General features: G+C 31.7%; 1 protein-coding gene across 2 annotated transcripts in view; it reads left to right on the top strand.

Annotated features, from left to right (window-relative positions):
* Positions 1-519: 519 nt before the first annotated feature.
* Positions 520-13,795, top strand: part of LOC144839814 (uncharacterized) — a 32,053-nt gene continuing 18,777 nt past the window's right edge. For both annotated transcript variants that reach the window (XM_078695320.1, XM_078695322.1), the window contains exons 1-14: positions 520-717; positions 1,322-1,393; positions 1,878-1,937; positions 3,660-3,731; positions 4,093-4,152; positions 4,899-4,970; positions 5,378-5,437; positions 6,599-6,670; positions 7,081-7,140; positions 7,286-7,354; positions 8,297-8,368; positions 9,916-9,984; positions 11,394-11,471; positions 11,897-11,971. In XM_078695320.1, coding sequence (XP_078551446.1) covers positions 521-717; positions 1,322-1,393; positions 1,878-1,937; positions 3,660-3,731; positions 4,093-4,152; positions 4,899-4,970; positions 5,378-5,437; positions 6,599-6,670; positions 7,081-7,140; positions 7,286-7,354; positions 8,297-8,368; positions 9,916-9,984; positions 11,394-11,471; positions 11,897-11,971 — 1,088 coding nt within the window. In that variant the 5' untranslated portion in view covers position 520. The remainder of the gene's footprint in view (positions 718-1,321; positions 1,394-1,877; positions 1,938-3,659; positions 3,732-4,092; positions 4,153-4,898; positions 4,971-5,377; positions 5,438-6,598; positions 6,671-7,080; positions 7,141-7,285; positions 7,355-8,296; positions 8,369-9,915; positions 9,985-11,393; positions 11,472-11,896; positions 11,972-13,795) is intronic.

Genomic DNA, 13,795 nt, shown 5'->3' with positions numbered 1-13,795 from the left:
TTCGCGGTACATCTAAGATAGATAAATAGGAATCCAAGGCGGAGATTTGTCCCGAAGTTTTTCTATTGTGCTCGCCTATGTCAGAATTATCCATAATTTATATATAGATGCATTTACTTTTCTACAATCAAGTCCTACATTGTATTTTACCATGGGACAGTCAATGGTTAGGATCGTTAAACGTTAAGATAACAATAGACTGAACTAATCACGAGGTTACGCACTTTGTGTTGACGTTTCCTTAATGTCTGTTGGCTGCGTACTAATGGTATTTGTATTAAAAGAGCAGCCCATATTACTAGAACACATGACCCATGCATTGAACTCGGAAATATGTTTGTATTGGTGACACTGAATAGTTTCAAAACATACTTTTCTATAAAGAAACACAAATAAAACCTTAAATAGTTGGATTTTATAGGTTCATATAATAAAGCATTGTCCTTTAGTAAAGTTTGTAACAATCTATAACTGTCGTAGACGCAGTCTACACTTGCATTTACCTGCAAAAATGTTGAAGATGATGTCTCATAATTTATTGATTTTGTTCTCGTTTTGTTTGTTGGTGGATTCTTCTAAATGTGTTGAGGTTGCATGTAGTAATGAGACTAATGTGAATGCAGTTTGTGAATGTACAGAAAGAACACGAACAGTGAATTGTACAAACCGTGGACTCAATGAATGGCCGGTTGGAATTCCTGTAAATACACTGGTGCTGTAAGTTTAGATTTTTAAATTAATATTGAATTTTATAAATCTCGTAATTTAACAAAAAGTAAGTAAATAAAACTTAATCCCATGTAATTCAGCTTATTCACCAATAACATATTTAAAAATTAGTACAAATATAAACTTTGTAATATATTAAATATGTAATTTTGTAATAAAGTTTTCCCTGGCCTAACTATGTACGGTACGTGTTATGTGAGATGCAATATTGTAGTTAGGGTAGGTTGTAATTCAGGTGGTAATTTCCCGGATACGGTAGTCCCAATTTCATCTACAATATAGCGCATGCGCATACTTCCGTCAAGAACTTAACCTTGTAGAACACAATTTTATTTATTGTTTTTTTTAATATAAGCCAACATTGAAAACGTATTGAGAGAATCGCATATAAATATTTAGCTAACCAAAAACTCATTATTAGAAAATTTTGGAAAAAAGAGGGTACGTACATCGATGTTAAAACATTCGACAACATGTATTTCTCTAATGTTTGGTGCTTTTACATTAGTTTATAGTTGATTATTGGTAATAATAACGGATTTTAAATAAACTAGTAGTTTTAACATAAAATAACATAACGACGTGTTTATAGTTACGTTAGTGATAACAACCTGAAGAAAATCGACACCAATGCTTTGTTAGAGCTACAGGAACTTATTTCAATGTAAGGTTTCAAAATTAATTGTTATTGTTTTGAGTTATTTTATCTAGTTTTGGTCCTTTTAAATACGTCTAATTTATCAATGATACATATTTTATTAATGTTATCTGTGTCCATAACTCAGGATATAATTTACAGAAAGAAAGAACATAATTATTGTTAACAATGCTAAAAACGACACTCTCACAAACTGGATTGAAGAGTGAAATTCCCTGATTGACACCGTGTTTTTGTTGGTCATCCTTACTCATTCATCATCCATGGGAAAAGAATATGTCATCGCATACAATGGTACCTTGTCTGATTTTACGTTCGGACTTTAGAGATGGTTAGCAACATTTTTCACATAATTATAATGACGCTGTATAGTCATTATGTTGAAATACTTCCCATTAAAATAGACTATTGCACACATTACACAAACATGTATGCGCTTATTTCAAAGAAAATAAAATAAGTTACCAATTAATTTACTTAATGTTTACAGAAACCTTGCTAATAATTCACTTACAAGCCTACCGAAGTTTCCAATGACAATCACTTCAGTGTAAGTACTATAGCATACCATCCAACTACTAACTGTACATTTATTAAAATCACGATCTTTTTTTTAAATTATTTTGATCACTAGTCTGAGTAGTAAAGGTGTATTTTATTCTTACTCAAACCAAAAATTAGTATTGCAAAAAAATCTTCAAATTTGAGATAAAAAGGTATATTTTTCATTGAAAGCACCGATGGAAAAGCGACCGATTTATGAAAAAAGTTGTCAAAAAAGCACACATCACTTGAGTAACATAAAATAAATATTTTGCTCTTGATTTTAGCTCATCATGTCTTACGTTATAAATTGTATCCATAAATTATGAATATGTAAAATACAGATAAGTCAACCTTTGAAAATACATGCGAGTAATAATATGTGGAATTGTGAATTTTAAATAACCGATTATCGGTACTATATCTAAGTCCAGTATTGTAAAGTAGACACGTTTCACACGTTTTAAACATTTTCAAACATCTTTATTACACTATGAATGATCAGAATGTTCGCAATCTGTAAACAATAATAGTATAAACAAATGTATAAATATATAGTCTAAAACTATGCAATTATAGAGTTCTGCGGTTTGACGTCACAACGATAGATGGCGCTGCATAAAATTACCAAAAAAAGCGTTCAATGCTACTATGTTGATAAACTGAATAGATCTGTGTATTTTTATCAAAATTATGATTGATTTTTTTTTACTTAAACTGTAGTTGAACAATAAAAAGATTATTAAAAACAAATATTTAGTGATCTTTTAAAATTTTAGTTTGTTTTTATTAAAGATGTATTGTCCCTTTGTCAAATTCCAAAAAAATAAAAAATTAAATATTTCGAAAAAACGTGGGTCATTTTGAAGTATCATAATAGTTATTAACTTTCACCAAAAATTAGTGGGAAAAAAAATCATTTAACTGAAATACAGACGTTTTTTGGTTCAAAAAATAACTTTGACTTCCAGTCAAAGTTTTCGATCAAAACATATCTCATAATGCAACGCGCTTATTTGGCTACTCTGTACGCATAATCATAAAACTTCCTCGCGATCTGTGTGAAAACACCTTCTCAACCGTGACGAGTTGTAAACAATCCTAATTAGCATCATGCATAATGTATAATCATGGTTTGAAATCTTTGTTTACTTTCGCTCGCGACGATTTTCCAGACGAAATGTAATCAAATTAATTTAGCTGTTAATTACGTAAAATTGTTGTTTTTGGCTCGAATTTTCGACTTAAAGTGAATAACTTTAATATTACTTTGATATGGCCAATTTAAATTTAGAATATTCTGACCTTCATTTGTTTGTGTTTCAAGGGACAATACATCTTTAAGTTTTAAAATTGATTTTTTAAAACTTAAACTGTAGTTGAACAATAAAAAGATTATTAAAAACAAATATTTAGTGATCTTTTGAAATTTTAGTTTGTTTTTATTAAGTTAATTCAATCAGCCTATTTCAACAATTGGTGACCTTGGAGTCACTCGGCAGGTTGAACGCCTTTTTTGGTTGGTTACCGTCGTGACGTCAGCACCGCAGATCTCTATATAAAGGCTAAAGTAAACTAAGCGACTTGCGGTTTAGGAGGAGATAGAGGAACACATTTTGGATTAGTGCTATTACAATATAGATAAGTGGTTGATGCTAGGTTAATTAGTAGGCTAGCCGCCGATTTAAATTAAACTAGAGGTTTGTTTTTAACATAATTTTTTTTACAGCAATATAGGCTATAACAACCTGAAGGAAATCGACCACGATGCTTTGTTAGATTTACATAAACTTACATCCATGTAAGGTTTAAACTTATATTATTTCAGATATGACTAATAAAGTAGCAGTAATAATAACTAAAATATTTTAATATAAATAACCCATTATTTAAGATTTGACAAAAAGTAATGTAATATTATCGCCAACAATGCTAAGAACACAACTCACAGCCTATATTTTCTATCTGGTGTTCCGTCAAAGAAGTGTGAGATTAAAACCCTCACTATTAATTTCCTGGTAACGTGTACATCCGAAACTTACCGAATGTAATGTAATGTACCGAGTGTAACGAAACGAAACGAAATTATTAGGGTGAATCATTACACCAACATTTATACGCTAGTTTGTGTTTGTTCTTAATTTTGTTTTTGTTTTTGATAGAAACCTTAATAATAATTTACTTACTAGTTTACCAAGATTTCCAAAGACAATCGTTTCAGTGTAAGTACTAAAATCTCTCCTTGTCTTATCGTATTTGGTATTAGTATTACATCCTGAAAATCTTGTTTTCACTTTTTATTTTTTTTGGCCCATATTTAATGAGGGTAATCCATTCAGCAATTAGGAACCCTCAGATGTTCACAAGACAAACATATACACAAGATGCTCTAAATAAACAAAGTCTTATTGCAAGTCTTTGGGAGTGGGGTCTTTTGTCCTGACACTTGAACCAAGGACCCTTAAAGTGGTAGCCAAGCATCATAACCATTCCATGTAATTTAGCTTATTCACGAATAAAATATTTAAAAAGTAGTACAAATATAAACTTTGCAATATATTAAATATATAATTCTGTAATAAAACGTTGCACTTGTAGTTATAGGGTAGGTTATAATTCAGATGTAATTTCCCGGATACGGTAGTCCCAATTCCATATACAATATAGCGAATGCGCATACTTCCGTCAGGAACTTAACCTTGTAGAACACCATTGTATTTATTGTTTTTTTAATATAAGTCAAAATTGAAAACGTATTGAGAAAATCGCATAAATATTTAGCTAACCAAAAATTCATTATTAGACAACTTTTGGGAAGTAATACGAAGTCGTCAACCCAACACATTCGACAAACATGTATTTCTCCAGTATTTGGTGCCTTAACATTAGTTTATAGTTGATTAATGCTAATAACAACGGATTCAAAATAAACTAGTAGTTTTAACATAACATAATTACTTGTTTATAGTTACTTAAGCGATAACAACCTGAAGAAAATCGACACCAATGCTTTGTTACAGCTACAGGAACTTATTTCAATGTAAGATTTCAAAAGTTAGAGTTATTTTATCTATTTTTGCTCTTTTTATATCTAATGTATCAATGATACATAAGTTATATGTGTCCATTACTCAGGAAAGGTCATAGTTATTGTTAACAATGCTAAAAAGAATATTCGTAAAAACTGTACTGACACAATGGAAGAGTGAAATTCCCTGATTTCTCATCCTTACACATTCATCATCCATAGGGAAAAGAATATGTCCTACAATTGTACCTTGTCTGATTTTACGTTCGGACTTTAGAGATGGTTATCAAAATTGTTCACATAGTTACCATCACGCTGTAATAGTCATTATGTTTAAATACTTCCTATTAAAATATGGCACACATATAAGAAAATAAAATAAGTTTTTTTTTAATTAATTTACTTTTTCATTTCTACAGAAACCTTGCTAATAATTCACTTACAAGCCTACCAAAGTTTCCGAAGACAATAGAATCAGTGTAAGTACTATTAGTATACCGTCTAATTACTAACTGTACATTTATTAAAACCATGATCTTTTTTTTAAATTATTTGGATCACTAGTTAATGAGAGTAGTGAAGATTTATTGTATTTCCTACTGATGAATACAAATTAAGTATTACCTAAAAAAACGTCCAATTTGAGAGAACAAGGAGACAACAATGCAGCATTGAAAAGATAGCGATTCATGCAAATAATTATTGTCAATTTGAACCAAGATAACACATCGCTAAACGTAACATAAACATACATATTTTTCTTTTGATTTTAGCTCATCATGTCTTCATGTGATAAATTGTATCTATGAATTATGAATATTTAAAATACAGACAAGTAATATGTGGAATTGCGATTTTGAAATAACCGATTATCGGTACTATATATATGTCCAGTTGTAAAGAAGACACGTGTCACACGTTTGAAACGTTTTCAAACATCTTTATTTCACAATTATGAATGATCAGAATGTTCGCAATCATAGTATAAACAAATGTTTAAATATATAGGCTAAGACTAAGCAATATATAAAGGCTATATAGTGAACTAAACGGTAAACTTAAAACTCACTTAAAGCTATATTTACTATAAAAGTGCTGTACAGTTAATGTACTACTCAATTAAACTTACACTGTTTACGTCTAGATGTTGTATTTCTCAGGATTTTCTTAAAGATGTGTGTATTAAATAACCTCTGACCTAATTGTATTTCATTTTAAACTGAAGATATGCATAAGATATTTCTACACTCCGCACCACGAAACAAACTATTTATCAATATCGTCTACTGCCACTATTTACAATCGCGTATTCAGTCATTTTTTTGACTGACGCTAATTCAATTGTTTTACGTTCACCGTGGAGGCGAAATACATTCGCCAATTTGGTTTGCCAAATTGTAGAACACGGCAAGAAACTCAAGTCGCGTGCTCAAGTTAGTGTTTACCGACTAACCGACCGACCGACCAACCGAACGACCGACCAACCAACCGACCGACATAGTGAGCTGTAGAGTCTAAAAATGAAAGGCCGCGAACATTTTGGGCTTTACAAATTGCATTGTGGTTTTATTATATTAGTTACATAAGTGGCCGATTTAAATTAAACTAGAGGCTTGTTTTTAACATAATTTATTTTACAGCAATATGGGCTATAACAACCTGAAGGAAATCGACGACGATGCTTTGTTAGATCTACATAAACTTACATCAATGTAAGGTTTAGACTTATATAATTTGTTGATATGACTCATAAAGTAGCAGTAATGATAACTATATTTTAACATACATAACCCACTATTTGAGATTTGACAGAAAGTAAAGTCATAATATCGCCATCAATGCTGATAACACAACTCACAGCCTATATTTACACTTTGGTGTTCCGTCAAGAAAGTGTTACAATAAAACCCTCACTATTTCCTGGTTACGTGTACATCCGTAACATACCAAATGTGAAATGCAAAGTGAAAACACCTGATCTGAGTGTAAGTTAGGTGTTATCCCATAACGAAATTATTAGGGTGAACCATTACACACAAATTGATACGCTAGTTCTTGTTTGTTTGTTTTTAATTACTGAAATAAAATACAACTTTAATTATTTTGTTTTTGTTTTTGATAGAAACCTTAATAATAATTTACTTACTAGTTTACCAAGATTTCCAAAGACAATCGTTTCAGTGTAAGTACTATTTATAAAATCTCTCCTTGTTGTATCGTATTCGGTATTAGGGCCTACGTTAAGAAAATCTTGTTTTCGCTTGTTTATTATTGGAAAAAACACTATTTAATTTGACATATTCGGACATTTTGTTTTTATTTTCTAGATATGCAATGAATAACATGTTGACGGAAGTATCGACATGTTTTAATGACCTTCCACATCTTTTTACTGTGTAAGTTTATCATCCATTTAAGAATCGATTTCTCAACTGTTTCTAAAATATATTTTTATATGCCTGCATTAAAAAACGATGTGTTGGTATTATGCCAAAACATACATTGATTATTGACTTAATAATAAAGGTGTAATTACTACCTAAAAGCATTTATAATCCAACGGAACTAGATAAATGAAACGTTGAAGTAGTCTGCAGTAGAATTATACAATCATGTGGTCAATGATTTAGGTTGGTATAACCGTATGGTTGCCCTAATACGGTACACTATGACTGAATTACGCAATTTGACGAAGCTGATGTGTATTCAGACGTACACGTGTCTTTCCATGTCGTCGAACGTAACAGAACGCATGTTCAGAGCTGTTAAATCTCTCAAAAATATGAATATCAACAGGTTTCGAGTGACCAAATCGTATGCACCGTCAAGTGTACGCGCATCATGTAGGCGTCTTCATAGACTGTGAATTTAGCTAAAGTTTTATACGTATGAAACGCCATAAAAATGTTCCAAAAATAATAAACCGAAACACAGTATAGAATTACCTATACTTGATAGTGGGTTTCAAGGTTGTGAAGATGAGAATTTGCCTGTTAATAATGTGTTTTGTAAACAAACTACTGTGATGGATATTATTAGGAATGAGAGACAGGAATGTTGGTAATAATGTCAAACAATGCTTGCTCTTATGTTTGTGTTTTTAGAAAACATATTAGGTGATGAGAATAGTTCTCACTTGATATTTATTGCAGTTGACCCATTCGTTCTCGAAACTAAATGAGAATGTTTTAGCTGTTGACAAAAAAGTATTTGGAAAAAAGGAAATCGACACAACCCTTCAATGGGAATGTGTCGTTGCTGCAATAACAGAATATAACAATGCTAGTTTATGATATTTATTATTTATAATATTTTATTTTGTGTTGCTTTTGGAATAGAAATATAGATCACAACAGTATATCTATACTAAAAAATACTACATTTAAAGGCTCCAATTTGGTAAATCATTTGTAAGTGAATACATTTTTTAATGCATATTAACAATAACGAAAATCTGAAAACTACTACTAATACTATAGCTAATACTGCTACTGCTAATGCTGCCGCCACCACCACCGCCAGCACCACAAACTCTACAGCCACTACCGCAACTACTACTACTGCTTCTACTACTACTACTACTACTACTACTACTACTACTACTACTACTACTACTACTACTACTACTACTACTACTACTACTACTATTACTACTACTACTACTACTACTACTACTACTACTACTACTACTACTACTACTACTACTACTACTACTACTACTACTACTACTACTACTACTACTATTACTACTACTACTACTACTGCTGCTGCTACTGCTGCTACTACCGCTACTACGACCGCACCTACTACTACTGCTTTTACTACTACTACTACTACTACTACTACTACTACTACTACTACTACTACTACTACCTACTACTACTGCAGCTGCTGTTACTGCTACTACTACCGCTACTACTACTCTACTACTGGTGCTGCTACTGCTGCTACTACCGCTACTACGACCGCACCTACTACTACTGCTTTTACTACTACTACTACTACTACTACTACTACTACTACTACTACTACTACTACTACTACTACTACCTACTACTACTGCTGCTGCTGTTACTGCTACTACTACCGCTACTACTACTCTACTACTGGTGCTGCTACTGCTGCTCCTACTACCGCTACTACTACTACCGCAACTACTACTACTGCTTCTAATACTACTACTACTACTACTACTACTACTACTACTACTACTACTACTGCTACTACTACTACTACTACTACTACTGCTGCTGCTGCTGCTGCTGTTACTGCTGCTGCTACTACCGCTACTACTACTAATACTACTACTACTACTACTACTGCTGCTGCTACTACCGCTACTACCGCTACTACTACTACTACTACTACTACTACTACTACTACTACTACTACTACTACTACTACTACTACTACTACTACTACTACTACTACTATTACTACTACTACTACTACTACTACTACTACTACTACTACTACTACTACTACTACTGCTTCTATTACTACTGCTACTACTACTACTGCTGCTGCTGCTGCTAATGCTGCTGCTGCTACTACCGCTACTTCTACTACTACTACTACTACTACTACTACTACTGCTGCTACTTCTACTACTGCTGCTGCTGCTACTACCGTTACTGCTACTACTTATACTACTACTACTAATGATAATGCTACTACTTTGTTGCTGATGCTGCCGCCATTGATGCTACTTCCACTACCGCTACTGCCGATACCGCTAATACTGCTACCACTACTATCGCTAATTTACCACTATCAACGCTATCACCACTCCACTCTCTACTGTCACTATCACTACTACCATTAGCATTACTACAAGTGCTACTACCACTATCATTATCACTACTACCACTAATACAAATGCCACTACTACCAACACCACCACTACTACTGATAATAATAATAATAATGATAATAATGATGTAACTTTTTTTTTCAGATACATATCGTCAAACCATATACTTGTCATTGAACCTTTTACTTTCTTAAATGTGCAGTTAAATTTATTGTAAGTTTGTTGAAATAGGTAATGTGTTTCATTGTAATTGAAAGGTTTGCATGGAGAAAAAAAAATAAAAACTTTCTATCAAACTATCAAAACATTAAAGCTTAATCAACCTGTAGCCGAACATTTTAATTCAGCTGGTCACTCGATTGTAAATTTCAGAGTTATTGCAATAGACCACGATGTCAAATGGAGCGAAAAAACTCGCAAAGACAAAGAAAACCACTGGGAATTACAACTTAAAACCACAAAACCTTTTGGACTTAACATTAGGAACATACTCCCAGATCGGTAAAATTATTCCATTGACTACCAAAATTGAAATTTCAATATTAACCACCATTTAAGCTTTTTTTAATTTCATTCCAAAATTGTTTATATCTCTACCAAGCTACCTTCTTTTTTTCTACTCCTATTCAGTCTCCATCCAGCATTCACCACCCTTTCTCCTTTTGTTGTATTTCTTTTATTCCTGTCCACACAGGCAGCACTTGCCAGTTCTTATTCTATGACGTTATCCAAATTCCTTCACTTGCACTGATGAAGGGCTAGTGTTGCTCGAAAGCTCTGCTAACTTTTCTGGCTGTTTTACTTTATCGTTTTGATTTAGCTTTTTCGCTTTTTTTGTTGTATCTCCATTGAGATCCAGCTACTGATACCCACAGCATTGTCTGCAGATTGGATATATTATATATTTCTCATTCTCACAGATTTCCTCATCTTTATCGTTTCAAATTAATTAATTAAATTTCAGTATATCACCGGGCGGTTTAGAATTAATATTCTTTGCCTGTTGTGTTTATATATATAAAAAGTATCTCTTCGGAGATCCCGCCTCGTGAATAAAAATACTGAAAGATGAGGGCGTATCAATTTGATCTCTGTTGCGCGTGTGTACAACTGAGGACTAGTGCTGTTCCGCCGTACGACGCTGAAAGTGTTAAAGAGTCGCTATCCAATCGAGTTCGAACAATACCATGAAAGCCCCAGTGGTCTAATGGTTAGGACATCTGCATATCAAGCAGGCGGTCCGAGTTCGAGTCTCGGTTGGGGCGACTTTTTCTCATTCTCACAGATTTCCTCATCTTTATCGTTTCAAATTAATTAATTAAATTTCAGTATATCACCGGGCGGTTTAGAATTAATGTTCTTTGCCTGTTGTGTTTATATATATAATATATATATTTCTCCAATCTGTATATAACACAACAGGCAAAGACCATTTATTTCTAAACCGCCCGGTGATATACTGAAATTTAATTAATTATTATTATAGTGAAATTTAAATAATTAATTTGAAACGATAAGATGAGGAAATCTGTGAGAATGAGAAAAAGTCGCCCCAACCGAGATTCGAACCCAGACCTTCTGCTTGATATGCAGTTAATATAATTATATATATTAATCTTTAGGCGTATTCAGTCTAACAACGAAATTCAAGTGCTCTGTGAAAATGCATTTGCATTGGCTACAGATTATACTGTTGAAGTGTAAGTAACATTCGTGAATTATTCATTTTCTTTTACTGTAATTTATTTTTAAAAACAATTGTTTTGAAGGCCCTTGTTACAATCGCGACAATTCTACACTACACTAAACATGCCAAGAACATCAATACATTGTACTGCAGACTCCAACACTTTTTATCCATAAATGTAAAAATAATAATAACACAGGGAAATACCAAATAATTGCACCCGCCAATGTTAAAACGATGCACTCGTAAATTACAAAATGTTGTACAAATAGGGCAAGAAACAGCTAAACAAATGTGTTATATAGGTGTGTGGAAACTCTAGTACATCTTAAAAGTTTGTAATAGTAGATGTATCAATGAGTGTGGAGAGGCGGGTGTCTGGGGTGCGAACTATTTGTTAATGTAAATAACAATTATATCTTATATATTTTTTAATAGGTTTGTAAGACACAATCCTAACCTGGAAAAAATATCTACTGGTACTTTCAAAAACATAACAATCGGCGGAAGCATGTAGGTATATTTGTTTAATATTATATATCCGCATATTATTTTTTTGTACTGTCGAAATGAAAAAAAAAATACTCTCTCAGCGGAGAGATACAATTTTTCAGATTATTTATTGAGAAGATTTTCATCTTCAAAGGCCCACTGCAAGTCAATCATTAAAAATCAATGATATTAGTACATTTTATATTGATCTAACCAACGAAACATGTCTGAAATCTATGATTGTGATTGTTTTTAGTTTTCAAATGTTCTTAAACAAATGTTAGTATAGTATTCACTCTAACATCTTAAGCCAATTAATTGAAAGAAATGTAAAATCAAACAGCAATGAATGTCATCCAGCTTGTTAAAATGCAGTAAATCAATTATACAAAAAATATATCCAAGCCCTAAACATAAGCTTGAATACAATCAATATAATAATAATTATATTTAACAAACTTTGTCGAACTAAAAAAAAATAATTTCTACATCTAAACTTAAAAACAAAACAATTGAAAGCATATGTTTCGTCTGATATAAATTTAGTCATAAACTCTGGAAGGAAACACATTACAAATCCACACTGTATTATTTGATGATGCAGTTATTACCGATAAACGAGAAGTATGCGAACTGTTCAATAAATATTTTTCTTAATTGGTATGAACATTTCAAAATCAATTTCTTCCTGTTCTAAAGATGCTTTATTTATTATGTCTGCTCAATCTCCAAATTCGTTCTTAAATGTAGAGTAGGGTAGGGTAGTGGCCATGATTCCGTTATACCATATTTACTAAAGTTAATTTCTCTAATTTTTAACAAAAACATCTTTTTATCTGGTATAGTTCCAAATCTTATTAAATAGCCAAAGTTATACCAATTTTCAAGAAGGGAGGCCAAGACCAACTCGCTAATTATAGACCGATTTCTTTGCTTTCAGTATTCTCTAAAAAAATAGAAAAATTAATGTACTCAAGATTAGATGATCATTAATATGTTTTCGGATTCTTTTTTTTATTAAAATGTTATTCAATCTAATTATTTAATTGTTCATAACATTCAGAGTAAACCTAAATCACGATCTTCTGCTCAATAACCGAATTGTTGAACGTAAAGAACACTATTCTTAGGTGTTTTTATTCAAGATAATTTGAAATGGACTAGTCAAAATAATTTTATTTATCAAAAGCAATTGAAATAATAATTAAGATAAAGCATTTTTTTCCTAAATGTACTTTGCTTACCCTGTATAAATCATATTTACAATACTGCAACATTATTTAAGAATAAGAATAGAATAGAATAATTACACAATCTCCTTTCCGAGCTCCATCTGATTCATTATTTAAACTTAAATTATTAAATGTACATGCTCTAAACAAGGTCCAAATAGCAATATTTATGTTTAATTATCATCAAAACTAACTCTCTGCTTCTATGCTTGATGTTCACAGATTTTGATACAACCCATGATTACAACTTAAGAAGTATATATGTTAATGTACCGACTCGGAAAGGTCAATTATTTATCACTGTAGCAGGTCCGCATTTGTGGAATAGACTATTTACGAATTTTAAAGACAAAATTTAAAACATTTTTTTTGTCTCTTTACCATAATTAATTTATTAAATATTTGTATTTGCATTTAATGTAATTTAATTTTTTGTCATTTTATCGTTGTAAAAAAGTAGTACATTTTTTTCTATGAAAGGCAATCGAGTTATGTGCATATTTATGAAGTTTTGCAAAATTATGCATAATAGTGTTTACTTTACTATGAAACATAAGTTTTGCATGCAGTTTCACTTCAAATGTGTTTATAATAATTCGACAGATTTAAAATT

Source organism: Antedon bifida, chromosome 4 (genome assembly GCF_963402885.1).
Source record: "Antedon bifida chromosome 4, ecAntBifi1.1, whole genome shotgun sequence".
In the NCBI taxonomy this organism is placed as follows: domain Eukaryota; kingdom Metazoa; phylum Echinodermata; class Crinoidea; order Comatulida; family Antedonidae; genus Antedon; species Antedon bifida.
The sequence above is the reverse complement of the archived record's forward strand: the minus strand, read 5'-3'. Positions and strand labels throughout refer to the sequence as shown.